Below are 20,269 nucleotides of genomic sequence, written 5' to 3'. Positions count from 1 at the left end.
AAGGTTCGCAAGACCTTCCAGGCTTTTTCTTTCGGCAGAAAATGAGGTGAGGTGAAGAGGAAGAGAAAAGACAGAGCCGAAAGAGGGCGAGGTGGAATGTGAAAGGAGCGGACCTAGGCAAACAAGAAGAGAGGCAGAGTAGTCGCTGAATATTTAGGAAGCAAGATGAGACACCCGGATGACCAAGCCTGAAAATGGGTGCTGGAGCTTTGCCAACCGAAGCACAAACGCACACTCGGGCGGGGGCCGGCGATCCCACCCCCAGGCCCTGGGCCCCCTCTCGGGCGTGGTCTCTCCCGGTCCTCCCGCGGATCCGCCCCATGCCGGGCGGGGCCTGGCCCGCCCGCAAGCCCCAGGCCCGAGCCACGCGGTCTCCGGGCCAGGCCGGTTGGGCCTCGATGGCTACGTGGAGGCGGGACAGCCGGCTGACCGGCAGCCAGCGGCTGCTGTGCTCGGGGCTGGCGGGCGTGCTCAGCCTCAGCCTCACCGCGCCCCTGGAGCTCGCCACCGTGCTGGCCCAGGTCGGCGTTGCGCGAGGCCATCCCCGGGGGCCGGGGGCCGCAGCATGCCGGGTGTGGCGGGCCGAGGGGCCGCGGGCCCTGTGGAAGGGGAACGCGGTGGCGTGCGTGCGCCTCTTCCCGTGCAGCGCCGTGCAGCTCGCCGCCTACCGCAAGTAAGAGCCGGGCGGCCCGCAGGCCAGGCCGGGGCGGGGCGGGGCGGGGCTGGGGTCTTCACCTCGCAGCCGGCCTCCGGCTGCGGTGGGGCCAGCCCCCTTCCGCATCACGTGGGGGGCTCTTGGCGCACAATGCACAGTCCGTACTCTTCCTCAGCTCTTGAGGTTCCTGCCTTGAGCGATGCGGTTTTGTGGCACGCGGCCAGACCCCTGAGAAAGGTTTTCCGGGCTGGACAGGCTGAGAAGGTGGGAATGGAGCCAAAGGAGATTTGGGGGAAAGGAATGAAGAGATCTCCAGAGAGATAACCCCTAATCACACCCATTGTCCGTCAACTTGGAGGGTTTTGCTTTGGCTGACTTAGGGAGAGAGGGAGGGAGGGAGGGAGGGAGAGAGGGAGGGAGGGAGGGAGGGAGAGAGAGAGAGAGAGAGAGAGAGAGACCCACCCTCTTGAAGATGTATGTTTGTATCTGTGTGACAGTGCCCCAAGAAGAAAGTGCTTGGTGGCCAGGGAGGAGCCAGTCTACTGCTTCAAAATGGCCACAGATTTTTGCCCACCCAGTCTATCTGAAACTTAAATTTCGGATTCTATAGAGGCTGCAGCTCCCCCTTCCCGAGCTGGGAACAGTCCTCTCATTCTCCTTCACCTCGCCCCTAAGCTGCCCACTGGCCTCATTCTTTGGGTTTTTCCCACCTTCTCTGGCATCAACATCTGCTCCTCAGAAAAAGATCTAGGGCCGAGGATTTAGCTCAGTGGTTCCGCCGCCTGCCTCACAAGCGCAATGTCCAGAGTTCGATCTGGGTACCAAAAAACAAGATCTAAAGATGCAAATACTGGACAAGGCTGAAAGCTTCCTCAGGGCTCAGAGATATTTGCATTGGTACCCGAAAGGAAGCCTAAAAGGAGAAATGGCAAAGATGACATTTCAGGCTGTTTATTTAGGAGGATAGTTATTGCGTCCTTCATTTAGTGGGCACAGTGCCAACTCTGAAGAGTGGCCGTGGCCCTGAATCAGCCCACAGAGTCAGGAGAACAAGGCAGGCTTTTTTTTTTTTCATACTGGGGATGGAATCCAAGGCCTTGCTCAGGCTAGGCAAGGCTTTACAACTGGGGGAACTACACCCCCAGCCAGAAGAGCTGGTCAGTTTTGACCAGATAGTTCAACCTTGGTGGATAACAGTCACAGGATTTTGTCTTGATGTTATGACGTAGGAGGGGAAAACTAGAAGTCTCTCACACCTGGGAGGTTGACAAGCTGAATAAAATTACCCTAATCAGACTCCTCTAGGCCAGCACTCATTTCACTTCTGCCTGGGAGAATTCTTTATTTGGGGAGGGAATCATATGGTAGGATCATGTGACATTTCTGTCAAGGCTGTCTTCCCTTCCCAGTCCCCCTTGCCCTCAGCAACACCTAGCCAGCAGTCTGAGTATATTAATGACTCAATTTCTCCACTTTACCCTCTTCTCCACAAAGTGGTAGGAAGTCTTCCTTTGACAGGATGGATTGTGAGCCAAGGGGTGGGCAGAGCTTCAAAGGCAGATTAGAGTGTCTTGGTTTTCTACTAACTGTCTAGTACACAGGCATCATTAGATTTTTACAACTCTTCCCTTCTTTCCTATAAGGTCGGTAGGGCAGGAAGTATTGTGCCCATTTTACAAAGGCAGAATTGGGCTCAGGCTGGTATACCACTTGTCAGTGACAGAGCTGGATACTACCACCTGGCCTTCTGACTCCAAATGTCACACTCTTTCATTACATCATGCCACCTTTCTCTCTGCAAGTAGTTGATATTAATTTAGTTAGGGCACATGAAGTAGCCACTGTGCATGATGCTGGAGACAGTGCAAAGATAAAAGAGGCAATGGCCCCTCTGCCCCCAGGAGCTTACAGAGTAATAGAAGAATAAGGCTAATGTGTCCATAACCATAGTACAAATAGCATGTGGTTGCTGTGACTGAAGTGCTGTGGAAATGTAACCTCCGATAAGGGATGAGGAGAAGACTTCACAGTGGAGAAAAAACATTGGAGTTTGGCCTTGAGAGAGTGAGTGCGAGTCTGCTGGGCAAAGATGGAGAGAAAGATACTGCAGGTAAGTCAGCAAATGCACAGAGGTGGGAAGGCATGCAGCATAACTGGAAATATGGCAGGAAGAACAGGTGAAATGAGATCTTCAAGGGTCAGGTTAAGGAATGTAGACTTGGTATGCAAAGGTAGCTATGGGAGACGTTTTTTTTTTTCAAGGTGGGAGGCAGTGCTGTGATTAAAGCAGTTCAAGTGGAATGATTGCCACAAGGTGGTGGGAGAGGAGGAAGACTGGGAGTGGCAGGAGCAGTTGGAACTTGTTGGCACTAGTCCACACAGAGGCTGGGGGCACCTGAAATAGGCTAGTGACCATAGGTGAAGCATGAGAGAAGAACAGAGTAAAATGGGCTAGGTGTGCTGATATTTTTCCTGCAGGGTTGTTTTTTTTCTAAAAAGTAAAAAGTATTTCAGTGAATGGCAATGCAGTTAGAAAGCATAGTGGTTGATTCATCATGATGCTATCCTTCCTACATAGAGATGATAATCTTGGTTCATCATTATACTCTTTCTGATTCATTTCTACTCTTTCCTGACCATGAATTTGCAAAACAGGTGGCTGGGACAGATGGTACATCTTCTAACATTGGGTTTGAACAAAACACAAACATCCAAAATGTTCAGGGAATAGAGTGATTAAACAACTTGTCTACACAATAGCAGAGCTGGAACTTGAAACCAAGCCTTCTGGTTCCTCAGTCCAAGGCTCTGACCCCATTACACAGCTGAAGTGTCTGCTTACTTGGATTCAAGATCAAAGAGTCCACTCAGTAAAGTCTGTGGGGAGCAAGGTTCTTGTAAATAAATAATAGCTAACACAGTTGATGGCTTTAAAAAAGATCAGATAGAAGAACCTACCCCAAATGTATTTTACAACAGTTTGTCTATCTGTGTAAACACTGGTTTGTGTCCCTGCAGCTCTGAAATTGTTCAGAACCAACACCATTTCCTTATTACATAACCGTTTCATGAGCTAGTGTTTGGCTGCATTGGCAGCTAGCCTGTTTTGAGTTGAAGTGTTAGCAATTCTAATCACATGTATGCAGAGTGTGTGTGATATTTGTGCTGGCTGAAAGGAAGAGGTTACTCAATTCATCAGCTTATCCAGTCTGGCTGGAAGAAGCTTTTGTGCGTGTATGTGTGTGCAGGGGTGGGAGGAAGAGCAGAAATCGAAAGGCCACTGTCTCAGCCAATCAGGTAGCAGTTTAAGATGTAGGAACTAGGATGATTTAATTGGTAGCCTATCAGCGCTGCCTACTTTGACTGTGATTCTAAGGGAAGATGGATGCTCCTTGTCCCTGTGTCAGATGGTAGGAGTCTGAGAAGAAAGGACTTCCTTTGGTTCTTTTTAATTTTGTAACTGATAGTAAGACCCCACTTCATAAAACAAACTGTTAGAAGATAAGGATTCCTCTTCCTAGTTCAAGTCATTCAGCAAACCCAGGGCCTGCTTCCCTGTAGTTGCCTCTCTGGGTCATTTCCTTGTCAGGACTGTTAATCTCTTACATGATCTGTGCTGAGAACTAGCACGGTGTCTGGCACATTATAGATGTTCTACAAATAGGGTGAATAAAATCAGTGTCCTAAAAGTGGGAAAGTTGGATGGGGAGTAAAAGTAGGATGATAAGAATGAATGTGATGTTTATTATGGCATTTCAAACTCCACCCTCTAGCTTGTTCCAGCTTGCCTCAGACTACCATCAGGCATTTCCACTTCCTCTGTCTCCCCTGCCCCTCCAACTTCACTGGCCAGGGGAGAGAGGAGGAGAGACATGAGGAAATAAGCAGGCAGTGAGACTGAGGCACATGATCCATTGGCAAACAACAGCTTTATGGCATGAATTTTTTTTTTGTACTAGGGGTAGAGCCCAGGACATTGAGTACACTAGGTGAATACTCTACCACTGAGTTGCACTCAAAGCCCAAAAGGGATGGTTTTATTAATGATTGCTTATTTGGAAGCAGAAGCACTGGCCTAGACCCCCTTAAATGGTTTCACCTAAACTTACCTCCGCATACCATTCAGAGTGCCCGGGAAGTAGCGCTCCACTGAATGTTTGAAAGCCAAAAAAACTGGAAATGCTTTAATTTTGTTAAAGATGAAACACTTTTATTTTAATCTAGTTCTAGTCACTTTTATTTCAAATCCTCATTGTCCCTCTCCATATCCCTACTGTCTTGCAGAAAGTATTATTTTTCCTGCTTTCCAAGCCCTTTTGGATTTTGTCATTGGCAAGGAGTAAAATTCCTTTGTGTTTTGGCCAGGGAATGTGTGCTGTGTAAAAATTCACTTATAATGATTTCAGCCATGTTGGGCCCTCATGACTAGGGAAGGACTGTAACAGAGCAGCTTTATGTTTTTTGCATTTGGTAAGGTCCACCTGAAACCATTTTTAAATTGTAGCACCACAGAGAAATACACTCATATACCCACCATCCATGCTTTACATTATTTTGAGTTGGTCTCACTATGTTGCCCATGCTGGTCTTGAACTCCTGGTTTTAAGCAATCCTTCCACCTCAGCCTCCCACGTAGCAGGCACACCACTGTGCCTGCCAGCTATGCACCTTTTTTTAAACGTAAGAAATAAACTGGACCCTCAAGTTAGGACCGGCCTGACATACGCACAGCTTGGGATAATTAGGTTAATGGAAGATTCATCTGCTTCTTGTTATCTATAGTATGTACCCAGGTAAACATCCAGATCTCAGCTGTACTGGCTTACAACCAACTTGAGTTACAACCAGCCCTCAGGAACCAATCGAGCTCATAAGTCAAGGGTCCACTGTAAAACATTACAGATAAAGCTGAAGTCCTCCTTATTCTTATTCCTAGCCCCATTCTCTCTCCTCTTTCCCACGGGCCTATTTTCACACACACACATACACACACACACTTCTTGAATAATATAGTTTTTGGGTGTTTCTAAATAACTAGATGGTTATCATATAATGCAGATCAATCTATAGCTTCCTTTATTCAACATTATGCTTTTGTGTTTTATCCTTGTTGGCACATAGTTCTAAACTCATTCATTTTAACCATGTAGTATCCATTGTATGACAGTGCCAGATTTTATTCATTCCCATTCCCATGGACATTTAGGTTGAGCTTTTCATATATACAATGTTACACTATGTGTTTTTGTATGTTTACCTGAAAGAATTTCTCTAGGGATTGCACTCAGAAGTGGAATTACAGATGTCGAACTCAATTCATTCCAAATTCATATTTGAACACTGAAAAGTTTGAGAAGTGAACATATTTTTCCCATAAGAAATAATAGAAAGCCAAATAATTCTGAGGCCCAAAGTTTACACTTACAAATTCATTTTTCCAGGACTTTAACAAATTTCACAATGATTCCTTTCTTTAACTCTTATCGTGGTTCTCAGGTTTCCTCTTAGCTTTACTGCTGGTACAGTATCACTAACTTTCTTTAGAGCCATGGTTACAATATTTTACACAAAGCACAAAAAAAAGCACAGTGACAAATGTTTTAACGCATTGTCACAAGCACTATATGTTGTATGGCCCATAGCGGTGCTTAGACTGAAGCGTTGGCCCTTTATGTCTGCAGCGAGACCCAGTGCGTGACTCACTCTCATACAGGTTTTTTCAAGTCAGATTTTCAGTTCCACTATCGGGCAGAGTTACAAACACCGAGCAGATATTTTTTGAACTTTGCTGTTTGTTTGTTTGAACTTTGCTAGGAGCCATTTGACAACTGAGGTATCGCTGTACTGGGATAAAGAATAGGAGTTTCTCAAGTTTTACTAGATACTACAGAGTGACCCTACAAGTTCATGTTTCTCCCAGGCATAGGTGAGAGTTCCTATCTCCACATATGCTCACCATCACTTGATATTACCAGACTTTTTGATCTTTGCTAGTCTGTTGGATGAGAAGTAATAACTTGTCATTTTTACTTGTCCTTTTACTAAAAAACTAGTAAGACAGCATCATTTCTTAAAATTATTACAAGGAAAATTCCTTAGACCAGCTAAATTTAAAACTTATTTAAGCAGAACAAACAAGATTCACATATCAGACAGCTCCAAGAACCAAGCAGGTTTAGAGAACTTCAACCAACATCGTGATTAGACAGCATTTATAGGAAAACAGAAGCAAGGCATAGAAAATAACTTAATTGGCTACAGTCTAGTCAGTCAGCCAGTAAACTGGCTGCAGGGTCTTCTGCAACTAGAAAAAGTCATTTCCTGAGATTAAACTATATTGGCTTGGTCTCTTGGGCCCAGTGTAGGCGCTCCGTCCAAACCTGGGGCCTCCTACAAAGTGTTATTTAACATTAAACTGTTACATTTTTAAAACAATTTCTGGGCTTCTCAAAAACATCCTTTCAAGAGGTTCCATTCCTTTTTAAATTTGGACAGGACTGAAAGAGTGCACTCCAATTTGGTACTTATCAAATGCTTCTGTGCATTTATACCCTACAGGCAAGCTAGGTTTGACAGGTATTCAGATAAAAAGGGAAAATGTCTAAAATGGGAAGAATTTAGGGTGGATATAAATAAGGTTGGGTAGTTTTTCCTTATACTTATCATTATATAAATATAGTAAGATTTAAATAGATTGTTCATTAATTCTAATAGAGCACTGTAGTGATTTTCACTTTGTAAAGCACTACCAAATGCTGGAAATAGTTTGCAAGGTCATGTAGAACACCATAGCACAATCCATAGCTAATTGCTTTGGGCTTCCCCCCCACACCTCGTTTTCTCCCAGGTTTGTTGTGCTGCTCACAGATGACCTGGGCCATATTTCCCAGTGGCGCTCCATTGTGGCTGGGAGTCTCGCAGGCATGGTTTCCGCCATTGTGACATATCCTACGGACCTCATCAAAACCCGGCTGATTGTGCAGAACATGCTCGAGCCGTCTTACAGGGGGCTCCTCCATGCTTTTTCTACTATTTATCAACAGGAAGGGTTCCTGGCCCTTTATCGAGGGGTTTCCCTCACTGTTTTAGGTAAAGTGGAACTTTTCATCTTGTCTAAGTAAAGGCTATGTTCTTGGACATATATGAGTATGTTGTATACCTTTGTGGTCAGTTAATCGGTTTTACCAAGTTCAAGGTTCCATGGATTCAATCCACATAGAGTCAGTTACTCCATAGCCACACACCCCCTCCTAAATTTGGGCCAGTCGCATCCCCAAGAAGGGAGGAAGACAGAGTAGAGGTAACTCAGTGCAAACTGGCAGGAAAGCAGTCCTCTGCACTGCTGCCAGGCTGGGCCGATCTTTCCTAACACAATCTGATTGTTTCACCACCCTCATTTCTCTGCCTTCTGTGATGCCTTCTGAGTTAAGGGGGGAACCCAAATTCTTTATGGCGTTCCAGATCCTTCAGCCGTGGCCCCTGCCAGTCCATCCTGCCTCCTCCTGTCCTGTGCTATGCCTCTAGCTGCACTCCTGTCCCAGCCATACAGAAAACTTGTGTTTCCTGGAAATACTATTCCCTTTATACAAGCCATTCCCTCTGCCTGGACTGCCTTTCTACTCTCTTGATATCTGATGAACTCATTCCTCAAGACCCAGTCCAAAAGGTCTCTCTCCTGTCCAGTCCTTCCATATTCTCCTAGGAAAAGCTCATCCCTCTGATCCTTGTGGAACTAAAGTATCTTGACTAGCTCCTGATTGTGGCACATATTAGGAATAATATGCTCACTACTTTTCTCTGGCTGTCTCCTGCCCTAAGCATCTCTAGGCCTTAGCCTGCTCTTTTTATATTCCCAGGATCTGACATAGGGCCCAGCACAGAGCCTGAGTTCCCCAAATGTTTTTTGAGTGAAGGTAAATGGGAGATTAGTGAGTTGTTTTTAATAGGACCTTATTTAAAAATAAGCAGCCCCACTTGTGTTATCACTTCTTTTAAATCTCACTTTGAGAAATTTAGACCTTCTATAGACTGAAGATGGCTCCCTAAGTTTCTAGAAGTTAGTGAGAGTGCCACTTACTGCATTTCTCGCTCACGCCCTTGATTGTATTAGAAAGGTAAGGATGAACCCAGGGTGCCCTGTGGGCTGTGACATGACCATGTCAAAGGTAGGGTCAGGCAGCCTCCCTGACTAGTTTTCACAAAATGCTTCCTTCTTAGCCAGAGAGCAGTCCTTCCCAGTCCACAAAATTTGATCAGGTACTACCCACTAACTTCTCTTCTATGGAAGTGATTTGGGGGCTAGCAAAAACATGCAGAAAATTTTAAAAAACTGGAAACACAGAAAAGTTAAAGAATTGGAAACACCCATGTGCCCATCATTCAGATGCTACAATCTGAATTTTTGCTTTATCACCTATCTATCCACCCCTCAGAGCCATTCTTCAGTCCATTATTTTTATGGATGATTTCAGTGTAAGTTGCAACCACCAGTGCATTTCACTCCCAGACCCTTCAACGTGTGTTTCATTTACTCAAGTTCATTATTTGTGTTTGGTTCTCTTTAATGTACAGTTTATATACAGTAAAGAGCACAAACCTTTGATGAACCATTTGAGGCATTTTGGCAAATGACCCAACCCCTATCAAAATACAACCCTGTCACACCCTAAGAAAGCACCCTGTGCTTCTTGGGTTGGAGCAGTTTTATCAAGCCAGGCCCCTCCTGTTTGTTGTGCCCCAGCTCCCCGCAGGCGTTCGTGTTCTCGCGCCAGTAATTTCCTGAGACAGCAGCTTCTTCCTGCCCTTGATTTGCAGGTGCTCTCCCCTTCTCTGCGGGCTCCCTACTAGTTTACATGAACCTGGAGAAAATCTGGAATGGCCCCCGAGACCGGTTCTCTCTCCTGCAGAACTTTGCTAATGTGTGTCTGGCTGCCACAGTGACCCAGACCCTCTCCTTTCCCTTTGACACCGTGAAGAGAAAAATGCAGGTGAGGAGTGACAGCAGCTGGTGGGGGATGCCTGGAAGTGTCTGTGGGTGGGTAACGGCAAAGAACACCGGCCCTGGGTGATGCCAGGTTTCCCAGGGCCCCGTGACTGTTGGTGCAAATGCCATGCAAACCCCTTCTCTGTGTGGCATTTCCACTGACTGCTAACCTCAAGACTGTTGGCTGGAGCCCAAGCTGCCACCTCATCCCATACTCCATTCTTGGTCCTTTATGAAGCTCCAGATGAGGCCCCCTTTTCTGTCCTCTCTTCTTGGGTACATTGCTTATGGTTCTCCTTTCTCCAAGACTAGCAGGAAGGAGACTGTAGAATGCAGCCTGCTAACTCAGCCTCTCCTTGCTGCCTCCACAGTGAAGCCAACTGGCTTAGATGAAAATAATCCAGAAGTGTAAGCAACAGGGATCTAATAGTCCCTGACTTCAGTGTTGCTGAGGTAGTGACTACATTTCAGGTGTGTCAGATGGGTGGTGTCTCAGTGGGATTGGCCATGCATTGTCCTACTAGCTACCTGGAGAAACCCCCATTTTTGCTACAATCCACAGAGGCAAAAGCCTAGTAGCAATGGTTCCAAGTAAATAATTGGCTTAGCCTAGAATAAGCTGCTTTATTTTTCAGTACTAGGAATTGAAAGCCCCCCCCCCCCGACCCCAGGCCTTTGCACTGAGCTACAGTACATCCTCAGTTCTTTTTTTTGAGACAGGGTCTCATTAAGCTGATCAGTTGCCCAGCTTGAACTTTCAATCCTCTGCCTCAGGCTCCCAGAGTGCTGAGGTTATAGGTGTGTGCCACCACACTCAGCTTAGAATAAGCCAATTTTGATCAAAGAAAAATCAGACCGGTTCAAATAAAGTGGGAGGGGGGGTTGCAGCCACGTATGTACAGTAGTGGCAGATTTAAAATCCAAGCAAAACTGAAGCTCTGTATCTTTCCTTAACCCCCCTCACTGCCTTAGAATCCACTCCACTTGGCTGGCCTGGCTCCATCACCTCTTCCAGGCAAATCCTGATTTATACAGTCACATAGTCCTGAAGTGCTGTTTGGAAATTAATTTGGGCTCAGTTGAACGCAATTCACAATTGTTTGTTTTTCTACAAGACTCTGACTTGTCCCTTGGCTTTCTCAGTGTCCCCCTACTTCATGCTTCCCCTTCATAGTATTCTTGGCTACTCTGGGCCATTGCTTACCTCAGCACTGAAAAGCCTGGAGGTACTTAACTTATCACACACACTGTCATAACACTGCCACTCTAACTAATTGTCATATTGTTGTAATGTAGTGTAGGTGCAAATTTAGAACAGCTTTCATGTATGCTCATTTATAAAGAACATTATTTCTGATTTTAAAAAGTAATGCATGGATTTTTTACAAGGTGAATTGTGCTGGGTGAACTCCAGCTAGTGAGGAGGCTGAGGAAGGAGGATTGCAAGTCCCAAGCCATCCTGGGCAACTTAGCAAGCTCCATCATTGAATAAAATTTAAAATAGGCCAGGAATGTAGCTCAGTGGACCAGCACTTACTTAGCATGCCCACGGCCCTGGGCTTAATCCCCAGTACTGCAAAAAATAAAATAGAATGGTTAATTCTATGTTTGACCACAATAAAAAGTAATATACATAAGTTGTAGAAAATTTTGGAAACACATAAAAGTACAAAAAAGAACACTATAATAGGGCTGGGAATTTAGCTCAGTGGTGCCGCCGCCTACCTCACAAATGCAAGGCCCCAAGTTCGATCCCCGGTACCAAAAAAAAAAGAAAACAATTACCCATGAGCCCAACACCCATAGATTTATTATTATTTTTCTTTTATGTGTGTTCATATGTGTATGTATATATAAGAATATATAAGGTTATTTATTTTTATAACATGTTCAGAGTTCTTTTATTACTTATTATATAGAGGATATTGCTCCAGGTCATTAAATTTTAATTATCAAATAATATTGTACCATATGGATGTGCCAGAAATAGTTAACAATTTCTCGTATTTTGAATATTGAAGCTATTTCTAATTCTTGAGTATAATTGCATTGTAATGAAAATCCTTGAATTTTGTCACATCTATGATGATACCCATAGGCTTTATTTCTAGAAATTGACTTATAGGTCACAAGGCATGAATAATTCTAAGGCTCTTAAGAAAATTTGCACTCCAAAAATGTATAGGTTTACATTTGCACCAGCAGTCAGACTGGTTCATCATCTAAACTCTTGTCAACATTAATCAACATTACTGACATATTTTAAGTCATCCTAACCCTGACACTACCTAAAAAATGGTATCACACTGTTTTAATTTGAACTTTATTGTTTATAAGAGAGGTTGTATGTTTTTCATATATACCAGTTGGCCTTTTGTCTTTCTTCTTTTCTTTCTTTTTTTTCTTTTTTTTTTTTTTTTGTTGGTGCTGGGTATGGAACCTAGAGCCTCATATGCTAGGCAGGCACTCTACCCACAATCTAGTGACTATTCACTTAATGTCCTTTAAATATTTTAGTTACAATTTTTACACTTAACACTTTAATACATTTAGAATTTACCTGGTGCATGATATGAAGCAATCATCTAGCTTTTAAAAAATATAGTTTACCAATTATTTAAGCACCATTTCTAGTAATATTCCCTTTTCTCACTACTTTGTGATGGTACTTTCAACACATACTAAATATTTGCATAATTTTTTCTAGGGTCTCTACCTCAGGGCTGTGTCTATCAGTTTGTTTTTGTGCCAACACCACACTATTTCAACCTCTATAGCTTTATAATGACCTTAATCCTCATTGCTTTTCTGTGCAATATTTCCTTGGTTATTCTCAGTCATTTGTTCTTCCTGATGCACTTTAGAATGACTTGTGTTTAGAATTGTAATTATATTAAACTAGAAACTTAGAATAATTTAAGATTTTTTTTGAGACAGGGTCCCCCTATATAGTCTAGGCCAGGCTTGAACCTACTATGTAAGCCCTTCAAACTCAGAGATAGTCGTCTATCTTTTCTTCAGAATCTCTCCTTTTGTTTTAGTCTTCTAACTTTGGTTTTAACCATATGAGATTGCCAATATCTAATTTCTAATATAGTCAAGTGGCGATTTAATATGTTTCAACCCTTAAGAAAAAATGTTTTCAAAAAAAAGAAAAAAATGTTTTCTTTATATGGTATTAATGTTCTTTTAAAAATAGATGACTTTTTTTGTAATGCTGGGGATGGAACCCAGGGCTTCGCACATGCTAGGCAGACTCTACCGCTGAGCTACATCCCCCACCCCCTAAAGATATCATTTTTAAAAACAAGTTAAGGAGAGGTAGAGTATGAAAGAGGTATGTTACACTATCAAATTTTACTCATTTTAAAAAAATATCCTGGCCGTAAGAATCTCACTGCCAGGAGCGTCTCCCTGGCACTTTGTGCCATCTTATAACTTAGCATTCTCTGCACAGTTCCACTTGTGTGGGGTAGTTCTAGTCAAGAAGAGGGGTTTCCGATGAAGTCCAGGGACATCTAAATGTGAGGTTGAGTGGCTTCAGTTTTCTCCATAAACTTTTGCATTCCTTTCTCCTCCTGGTAGCTAGAACAGTGTCCTCCTCTGGGAGAATCTAGCCAACGCTATACGTTAGCGTATGTCAGTACCACAACAGTCTGCTATAAACTGGGATAGGACATACTAGAAGTGGATATCAGAGGGCAGTTGTGGTCAACTTTTCTTTTGTATAGGAACCTTCTCACTAATGTGTACATAGAGGAGCTGGGGATTTAGCTCAGTGGCACTGCGCCTGCCTGACAAGCACAAGGTCCTGAGTTCAATCCCTGGTACCAAGAAAAAAAAGAGACTAGATAATGTTTACATAGAGCTTGTAGAAGCTTTCAAGTAGATGCAAAGTCATGAAGATTGAAAAGGAAAAATCCAAAGATGTAATTGTGCTGTTTTTACAAAATAGGGTCAAAATCTAATTATAAATAACATCATAAATGTCACCCAAAGATAGAGGAAATGAATTCTTACGGTCTTAGTAAAAGTACTCTTTTTTGTGGGTTAATAAATATAGCCCATAGTTATGTAATAAATATAACCCATGGTTATATAATATAAACTTATCCATTCATACTCTAAAAAATTAAACCCCAAGACAAAACCACAGGCTTTAAATACAAACGTGGCATTTCCTTCCTTGGCCATTAGATGTCGCTGCAGTAAACAGAGTGAGCGCAGTCAGGGCACCACAGCCAGCAGCTCTGTGATCTCAGTCCAATTACAAACCTCATATCCCTGCTTGAAATCTACCTTCAGTTTGCAAGATAAGGAGCCTAGAGACATCAGGCAAACCCTAAAGCTGTTGTTTTTCCTGCAAAGCACACAACCCAAATTCACCAAAGAGAGAGAACTTAAAGAACCGTCTGCCCCCACTGAAGCAGGCAGGTTTTGCCAGTGGAATTGGTAACAAGGGACCTTTGCCAGGGGACCAGGCTACTGTGACTTGAACACACTTAATGGTAACATTTGCATTCCACTGACTTTCCCCATTGCACTGCCCAACATGAAGCTAATCAATGGCAGGTGTCTGGTGGAAAACCAACTGGATGGGGAATTTTTCTCAGCCCCCCCACCACCGCCACAGACTAGCCCCTTTGTCTAAATGACTCATTCTCTTAATATGCTTTTATCCAGAAACACATGCATGCAGGCAATCTGCCCATTTAGTGCTACATCAGGTTGGAACCTTTTGGAACATTAATGATAATAATCAGAAGTCTTGTTTAACCACCTGAGCCCTTCCTTCACCAGGCTTATACTCATTTTATTGCTTTTTTTCTTTCTTTCTTTCTCTCTCTTGCCTTGGCTCCTGGCTGGCATGCTAGAGAATGGTGAGGTAAATACATTATGCATGTGCATGTTTTAATAGAACGTTTCTGGTGGGAAGGGAGGTCTGCCCTGTGCACAAAGGGAGTGAGGTGCCCCCACCTGGTGTGCTCGCATGGGCTCCAACACTACCCCGCCTGAAATGCCCTTCTCCCCACTTCCCTATAGCCTGGCCCTTTCATCTAGATCTCCCACACCTGGCCCAGATCCTGGGCCAGAAGAGACTGGTAGCACTTAGTGTATTGAGAAAACAAGTAGGAAAGGGAAAATATTGACAAAGATTAGTTTATGTGATAAATCTGTGGGCCCCTAATAAGGACCAGGGAGTCCTGAGAAAATGATTCTCTGGACAGGTGCATGTAGAGGAAAGAGGAAGACAGACTGGGGAACACTCCCCTGAAAATCCAGGGAGCAGCTTAGAACGTGGGAGCCTGGGAGCCTGTAGGTCTTCTGAGAGAGTCAAGGAGGAGGCATGGGGCTCAAGCATGGTCCTCCCCGAGTTTGCCTGACTCCCTCCCCTCCTGCCCATACTGTCACCATTTCATCAAATATAAAACCAAGTGTCAGCCTGTTGCTTTATACCCTGGTGGACTTTGACCCCACCACAGCTCATAAGGCAAGCAGGATTGGGCCAGGTCAGCATTTGAAGTGAAAGCACATAAGGTGAAGGACAAAGGTGGTATCGAAGTGGCACAGCTGACTGAGCAGAACACACATGGCCAGTGAGCAAACAGAGGTCCAGCCTGCTCAGATAGAGTCCAGACTTGATTGAGACAGCTACTACCTTGAGCTGTCTTTGCTGAATTTCACACAGCAGCTTGCTTCATTCCCTCTCTGGATACTCATCCCCTCTCACAGCTTTTCATGATCAAATCTCTGTCTTCATCCCCAACCTCCCACATTTCTCACAGCCACTGGGCATTGCCATTTGGCCATCACAACGCCACTGTCACCTCTAATGATATTTATCAGACCCACCTCTCCTGGCCCTAAAACTCTTCCTCAAGTTCTCCATTTCAGTGCTATCATTGGTCCCTTTACCCAGGCTGGAAATCCTGAAGTTTGGTTTGACTCTTGGCCTTCCCACTCACCAGTCAACCTCAAGCCCAGATTTTTCTCCATTCTTAACTCTCCCACACTAGTCTTTCTTTTTGTTACTGCCCTGTACCCCAATCCAGGAGCTTATTGACTCCTATCTACACTATTATACAGTAATCCTTTAGTTGGTCTCCAGGATTCTAAAAATGATCATAATCACTGAATACATAACCAGCACTGTGCTAAGCTCTTTATTGTCACTATTTGGTTTAATCCTTGCAAGGTGGGCAGTGTTACTCCTCAGCCCATTGTACAGATGGGAAAACCGAGGCACTGAAAGGTTCTGTAGCCTGTCAGACCACCACCCAGTAACTGAGCTGGGAGATAAGCCCAAGTAGCTTGTCTCCAGAACAAAGATTCATTTCAGTGCTCTCCAGGCCAGCCATGGGCTTCTGCTGAACTCATTTTCTTAAGATCTGTGTAGCATCCTCCTTTAATGCCCTTAGAGAAAACTAAAGGCAAAACCCCTAGGCCCAGCATGTTTTCCTTTACCACCTTTGCCATCCTCATTGCACAGGGGCCCTTTATACCAGAAGTTGCAACATCAAATGCCTGTTGGAACTCGCAAGTAACATGGAAAGGAGAATGGAGAAACCCAGAGAACATATCTTCATTCCCTAAAGAATAAGACCTGAAATGCATTCTGAGCCATCAGGGCTTTTGAAAGCCTTCTGGAGAGTTGAACTTCACAATAATGTGATTAGCATTTAAATGTGGATAGCAGAAAGAAATGAGTGGAGGCTGTGGCAGGCTGCAAACTCCTCTTCTCCAAAGGATGGATGCCATTTAGAAATGCAGGCCCAGTTTTCAAGGGAGCCTAAAACCCAGATTTTTATGTAAAATTTCCCCAGTTTTCAGTGTTGCAAATAAAAAGTTAAGTACTGATTGAACTAAATAAAACATGCCTTTTTATGACCTCTGCTGTATTCAAGCCTCCCATGCCAGCGAAACAACTTTCCTCGTTCCCCTCCCCCATCCCTGAAGACTGGATGTGTTTTACAATCCAGTCACCATGCCTTTGTTCTTGTGGCCACCTCTGCCTCAGAATCTCTCTGGGCTACTTAAAGGTTTGGCTGAGTTTGCCTCATGCAGGCTGTCCCTCCAGACCTACTGTAGCATGATTTGTTGCTTTCATTTGACAAGTGTGTTGGCTTTTCCCACCCCTAAAACAGCCATCTTATTGTGATGGCTGAAAGCAGAAGTTTGGCCTTTGAATCACAGTGAGGGTACCCCAGACTACTGGGAAGGGGATCTGGGGCAAGAAAAACTGAGTTAACAGCCTACTCTTTCCATAACTGCAGGTGCCAGGTTTTCACTGACCCCCTCTGAGCCCAAGGGCATGGTTCTTTTGTTCCAAGACTCTTGTGGATGAATACCTCCTTTTACTGGAGGCTTTTAGCCTATTAGCCCACACTCCTTTATTCAGCCAATTTCTTTCTGCAGTATTTCTACCCATACCCTATCTTTTCCACACTTAGAACATTACACTTTCTTCCGTATCAAAGCACCTCCTCATGTCTTCTGTCAACTCCCCAAGCAGTAGTCACCCCCTTCTCAATGTCCTTAGCTTGCTCCTACTACAGGTTGAGCATCCCTCATCCAAATATCTGAAATCTGAAATGCTCCAAAATCTGAAACTTTGAGCACCATTGTGACACCAAAAGTGGGAAATTCCACACCTGACCTTATGTGGTGGGTGGCAGTCACAATGCAGGCACACTAAAAATACTGCATAAAAGTACCTCCATGCTATGTATACAAGGTGTATAGGAAACACAAATTTCACGTTTAGACTTGGGTCCCATCCCCAAGATATCTCATTATATACATGCAAATATTCCAAATTTGTGAAAAACCTCAAATCCCAAACACTTCAAATCCCAAGCATTTCAACTAAGGGATATTCAACCTGTACAGCTCTCTTATGGCCTATTCAAACACTTCCTTGTAGTATATCTTTTTGTGTCCCTTATTTTCTCTACCAATGAGAAGTATGTGTTACATATTTGTATATCCCTACAACATTTAGTCTCACATAGCAGGCACTAAATACTCATTTAAAAATGAATGAAGTACAGGGCAGGCTTGGGAAGTCTCACTGTGAGCACAACATTGAACCTTGCTGCTGCTGAGTGGGCCCCAGTCTGTGCAGTTAGAACTACTGAAGCAGAAGGTAAGCACACCCACGCCTGCCTCCTCCCAGCCAAAGAAGACCTCTGCTTGTCCCCTGCCTAAAACTGCCTACGTGCTGCAGTCCCCTAATGCACCTTCTTCCATGTCTTACTTTAGCAGTCAGGGTGTGTGCAGCTCAGGGCACCGGCTATGACCACTTCAAGACTGGCAAATATGCTAGAAAGACAGAGGGAACAATCTTCACAACATTTTCATATACATTTCCTTCTTAATCTCAGCCTGCTGCCAACTTTCTGCGGTACCTGGAAGTGTTTGGCAGATCAAAGAACTGTCAAATTTATATTTTTTGCTTGATTGCCTTTAGTACATGTGACCAGGTCTAAATGAATGTATGTAAATCTGTGTTCTTTGGTAAACATGAGGAAAAACTACGCTGGGAGAGGTGATGAGAGGAATACCTGCTGTGGAATAAGAAATCGTAACCACATAACCAGGCGTGGTAGTGCACACCTGTATTCCTAGGCAAAGGCAGGAGGATTACAAGCTTTAGCTCAGCCTTAGCCATTTAGCTATTCAGAGAGACCTTGTATCCAAAAAAAAAATTTTTTAAGGCTGGGATGTAGCTCAGTGCAAAGGCCCTGGGTTCATCCCCTAGTACAGAAAAGGAAATTGTAACTATAGAATAACTACCATTTATGGGTCAGGTAATGTGTACAAGGCAGTTTCTTAACCCATTTAATCTTATCACCCCTACAAAATAAGTACTATTGTTATTTCTCTCTCATAGATGAGGAAACGAGGCACAGAGAGGGTTAGTCACTTGCCCATGAGTGGTGGAGCTGGGACTCGAACTTAGATCTCTCCTTCCTTATGCTGTTCTTTTATCCATCCAGAGTACAGGGGCTTGTTCCTGTATAGGTAACTGGTTCATTCTAATTTTAGTACCCTTGCCCGAGGTGGGAGTAAAGGATGAAGGGGGTGGAAGCTAAACCTTGAAAAGTGGGAGCCAAAGCCTCAGTGCAAGAGGAGCTGAGAAAAATAATAGTGTGCACACTCAAAAACTGACAGGCACAACCCTTATATTAATCCATTCAGGCTGCTATCTTCAAAAAATACTGTAGCTTATAAACAACAGAAATCTATTACCAACAGTCTGGAGGCTAGGAATTCCAGAATCAAGGCAGATTTGGTCTCTAGTAAGGGCCTCTCAGTTCATAGAGGGCGTTGTCTTGCTGTGTCCTCACAAAATCAAGGGCCCAGCAGCTCCCTGGGGCCTTGTAAGGCCACTAATCCCATTCGTGTAAGGTCCTGGTCTTGTGACTCATCTCCCAGTGGCCCCACCTCCTGAGACCATCACATGGGGTCACAGCTTCAACATAGAAGTTCAGGGAGACACAAAGGTTCAGACCATAGCAATCCTGGCTTTGGCCAGGGAATGGTAAACGCAAGTTAGAGGAGAAGAAAACACAGTAGGAAAACTGGGCTGTCCTGGGGCTTGAATGGTAACAGAAGGCAGCTTTATTGGCAGCTTTGACTTGAAGATTATGATAGGAACAGCAACCCATAGGCATACATTGCTCAGCAGCCACACCCCCTTTGACCAGCCACAAACTGACCATGGCTGCACCAAAGGGTTGAGAAAAAAGCCCCACTGGCTCTCTGAGCCTTGGTAGGAGTGGAGCAAGGGTAAAGCCCCAGAAGGGAAGGAGAAATTGCTTTCATGGTCCTGCTAGGAAATGCTAGCAGAGTTGAGGGTTTCTGCCTACTTCAGCCTCTCCTGGGTGGCAGAGCCTCTACTCTCAGCTATTTTCCTAACAGAGCCCACTTACCTGCCCAGAAGTGCAAACACTGCCGGGCAGAGTGAGAGGGGATGGCAAACTCACCTTTGTTGCAATTTCAGTTCCTCGCTGTCATCTTGCTTTGAGGTCTTGCCACTTGGAGGACTAAATTCTGCCTAAGTGAGCAGCATTACCCTGGCAGTTAGGAAAAAAGGATTCCAAATCCAGGTAGATGTCTGGACGTCCCTTAGGCAAGGTCACTTTTTAGGGCATCATGATTAAAATGAAGGGAAAGGAAAACTCCCCTTTTGTTTTTTCAGAGGTGTGCTGTGCCCTAAATACTTTAGGGATGGCAGTTGTTGATCATGGAAACAAGACTGTCTCTAGAGGGCAGGCAGGAAGGAGTAGGGAGGAGCCTTCCTAATTCCACTGAAGGTAAAGTCATTCTGACCTTTTCTCCTGACCTGAGCTCGCTTCTTCCTTTAAAGATGTAAAGGTCTGGGAGTCTAAATGGCAACCCTGTGCCAAGCAGGCCTCTTTGAACTCTAGCTAACCAGTAACAGCTGCCAAGATAGGAGCTTCTACCCACCTCCCTCCCCCAGAGTGGGGGTGAAGAGAGACATAGGGAAAAGGTCCCAGAAAATAGCTGCTGTCCACCAGGGAAGCTTGCAGCTAGCTATGAACATGCATGTGACACCCTGCTGCTGTGGGGAGAATATGGAGGCTCCAGGTTGCTGACCCTTCCAC

General features: G+C 44.4%; 1 protein-coding gene across 1 annotated transcript in view; it reads left to right on the top strand.

Annotated features, from left to right (window-relative positions):
- Positions 1-20,269, top strand: part of Slc25a43 (solute carrier family 25 member 43) — a 32,706-nt gene continuing 12,437 nt past the window's right edge. Inside the window, exons 1-3 of the mRNA XM_004872155.3 lie at positions 1-673; positions 7,503-7,744; positions 9,470-9,642. Coding sequence (XP_004872212.2) covers positions 195-673; positions 7,503-7,744; positions 9,470-9,642 — 894 coding nt within the window. The 5' untranslated portion in view covers positions 1-194. The remainder of the gene's footprint in view (positions 674-7,502; positions 7,745-9,469; positions 9,643-20,269) is intronic.

Source organism: Heterocephalus glaber, unplaced genomic scaffold, assembly GCF_053883595.1.
Source record: "Heterocephalus glaber isolate CG9 unplaced genomic scaffold, H.glaber_assembly_v1.0 deba00001730, whole genome shotgun sequence".
Taxonomy (NCBI): domain Eukaryota; kingdom Metazoa; phylum Chordata; class Mammalia; order Rodentia; family Bathyergidae; genus Heterocephalus; species Heterocephalus glaber.
Note: the sequence above shows the minus strand (reverse complement) of the source record. Positions and strands in the feature narration are given on the sequence as shown.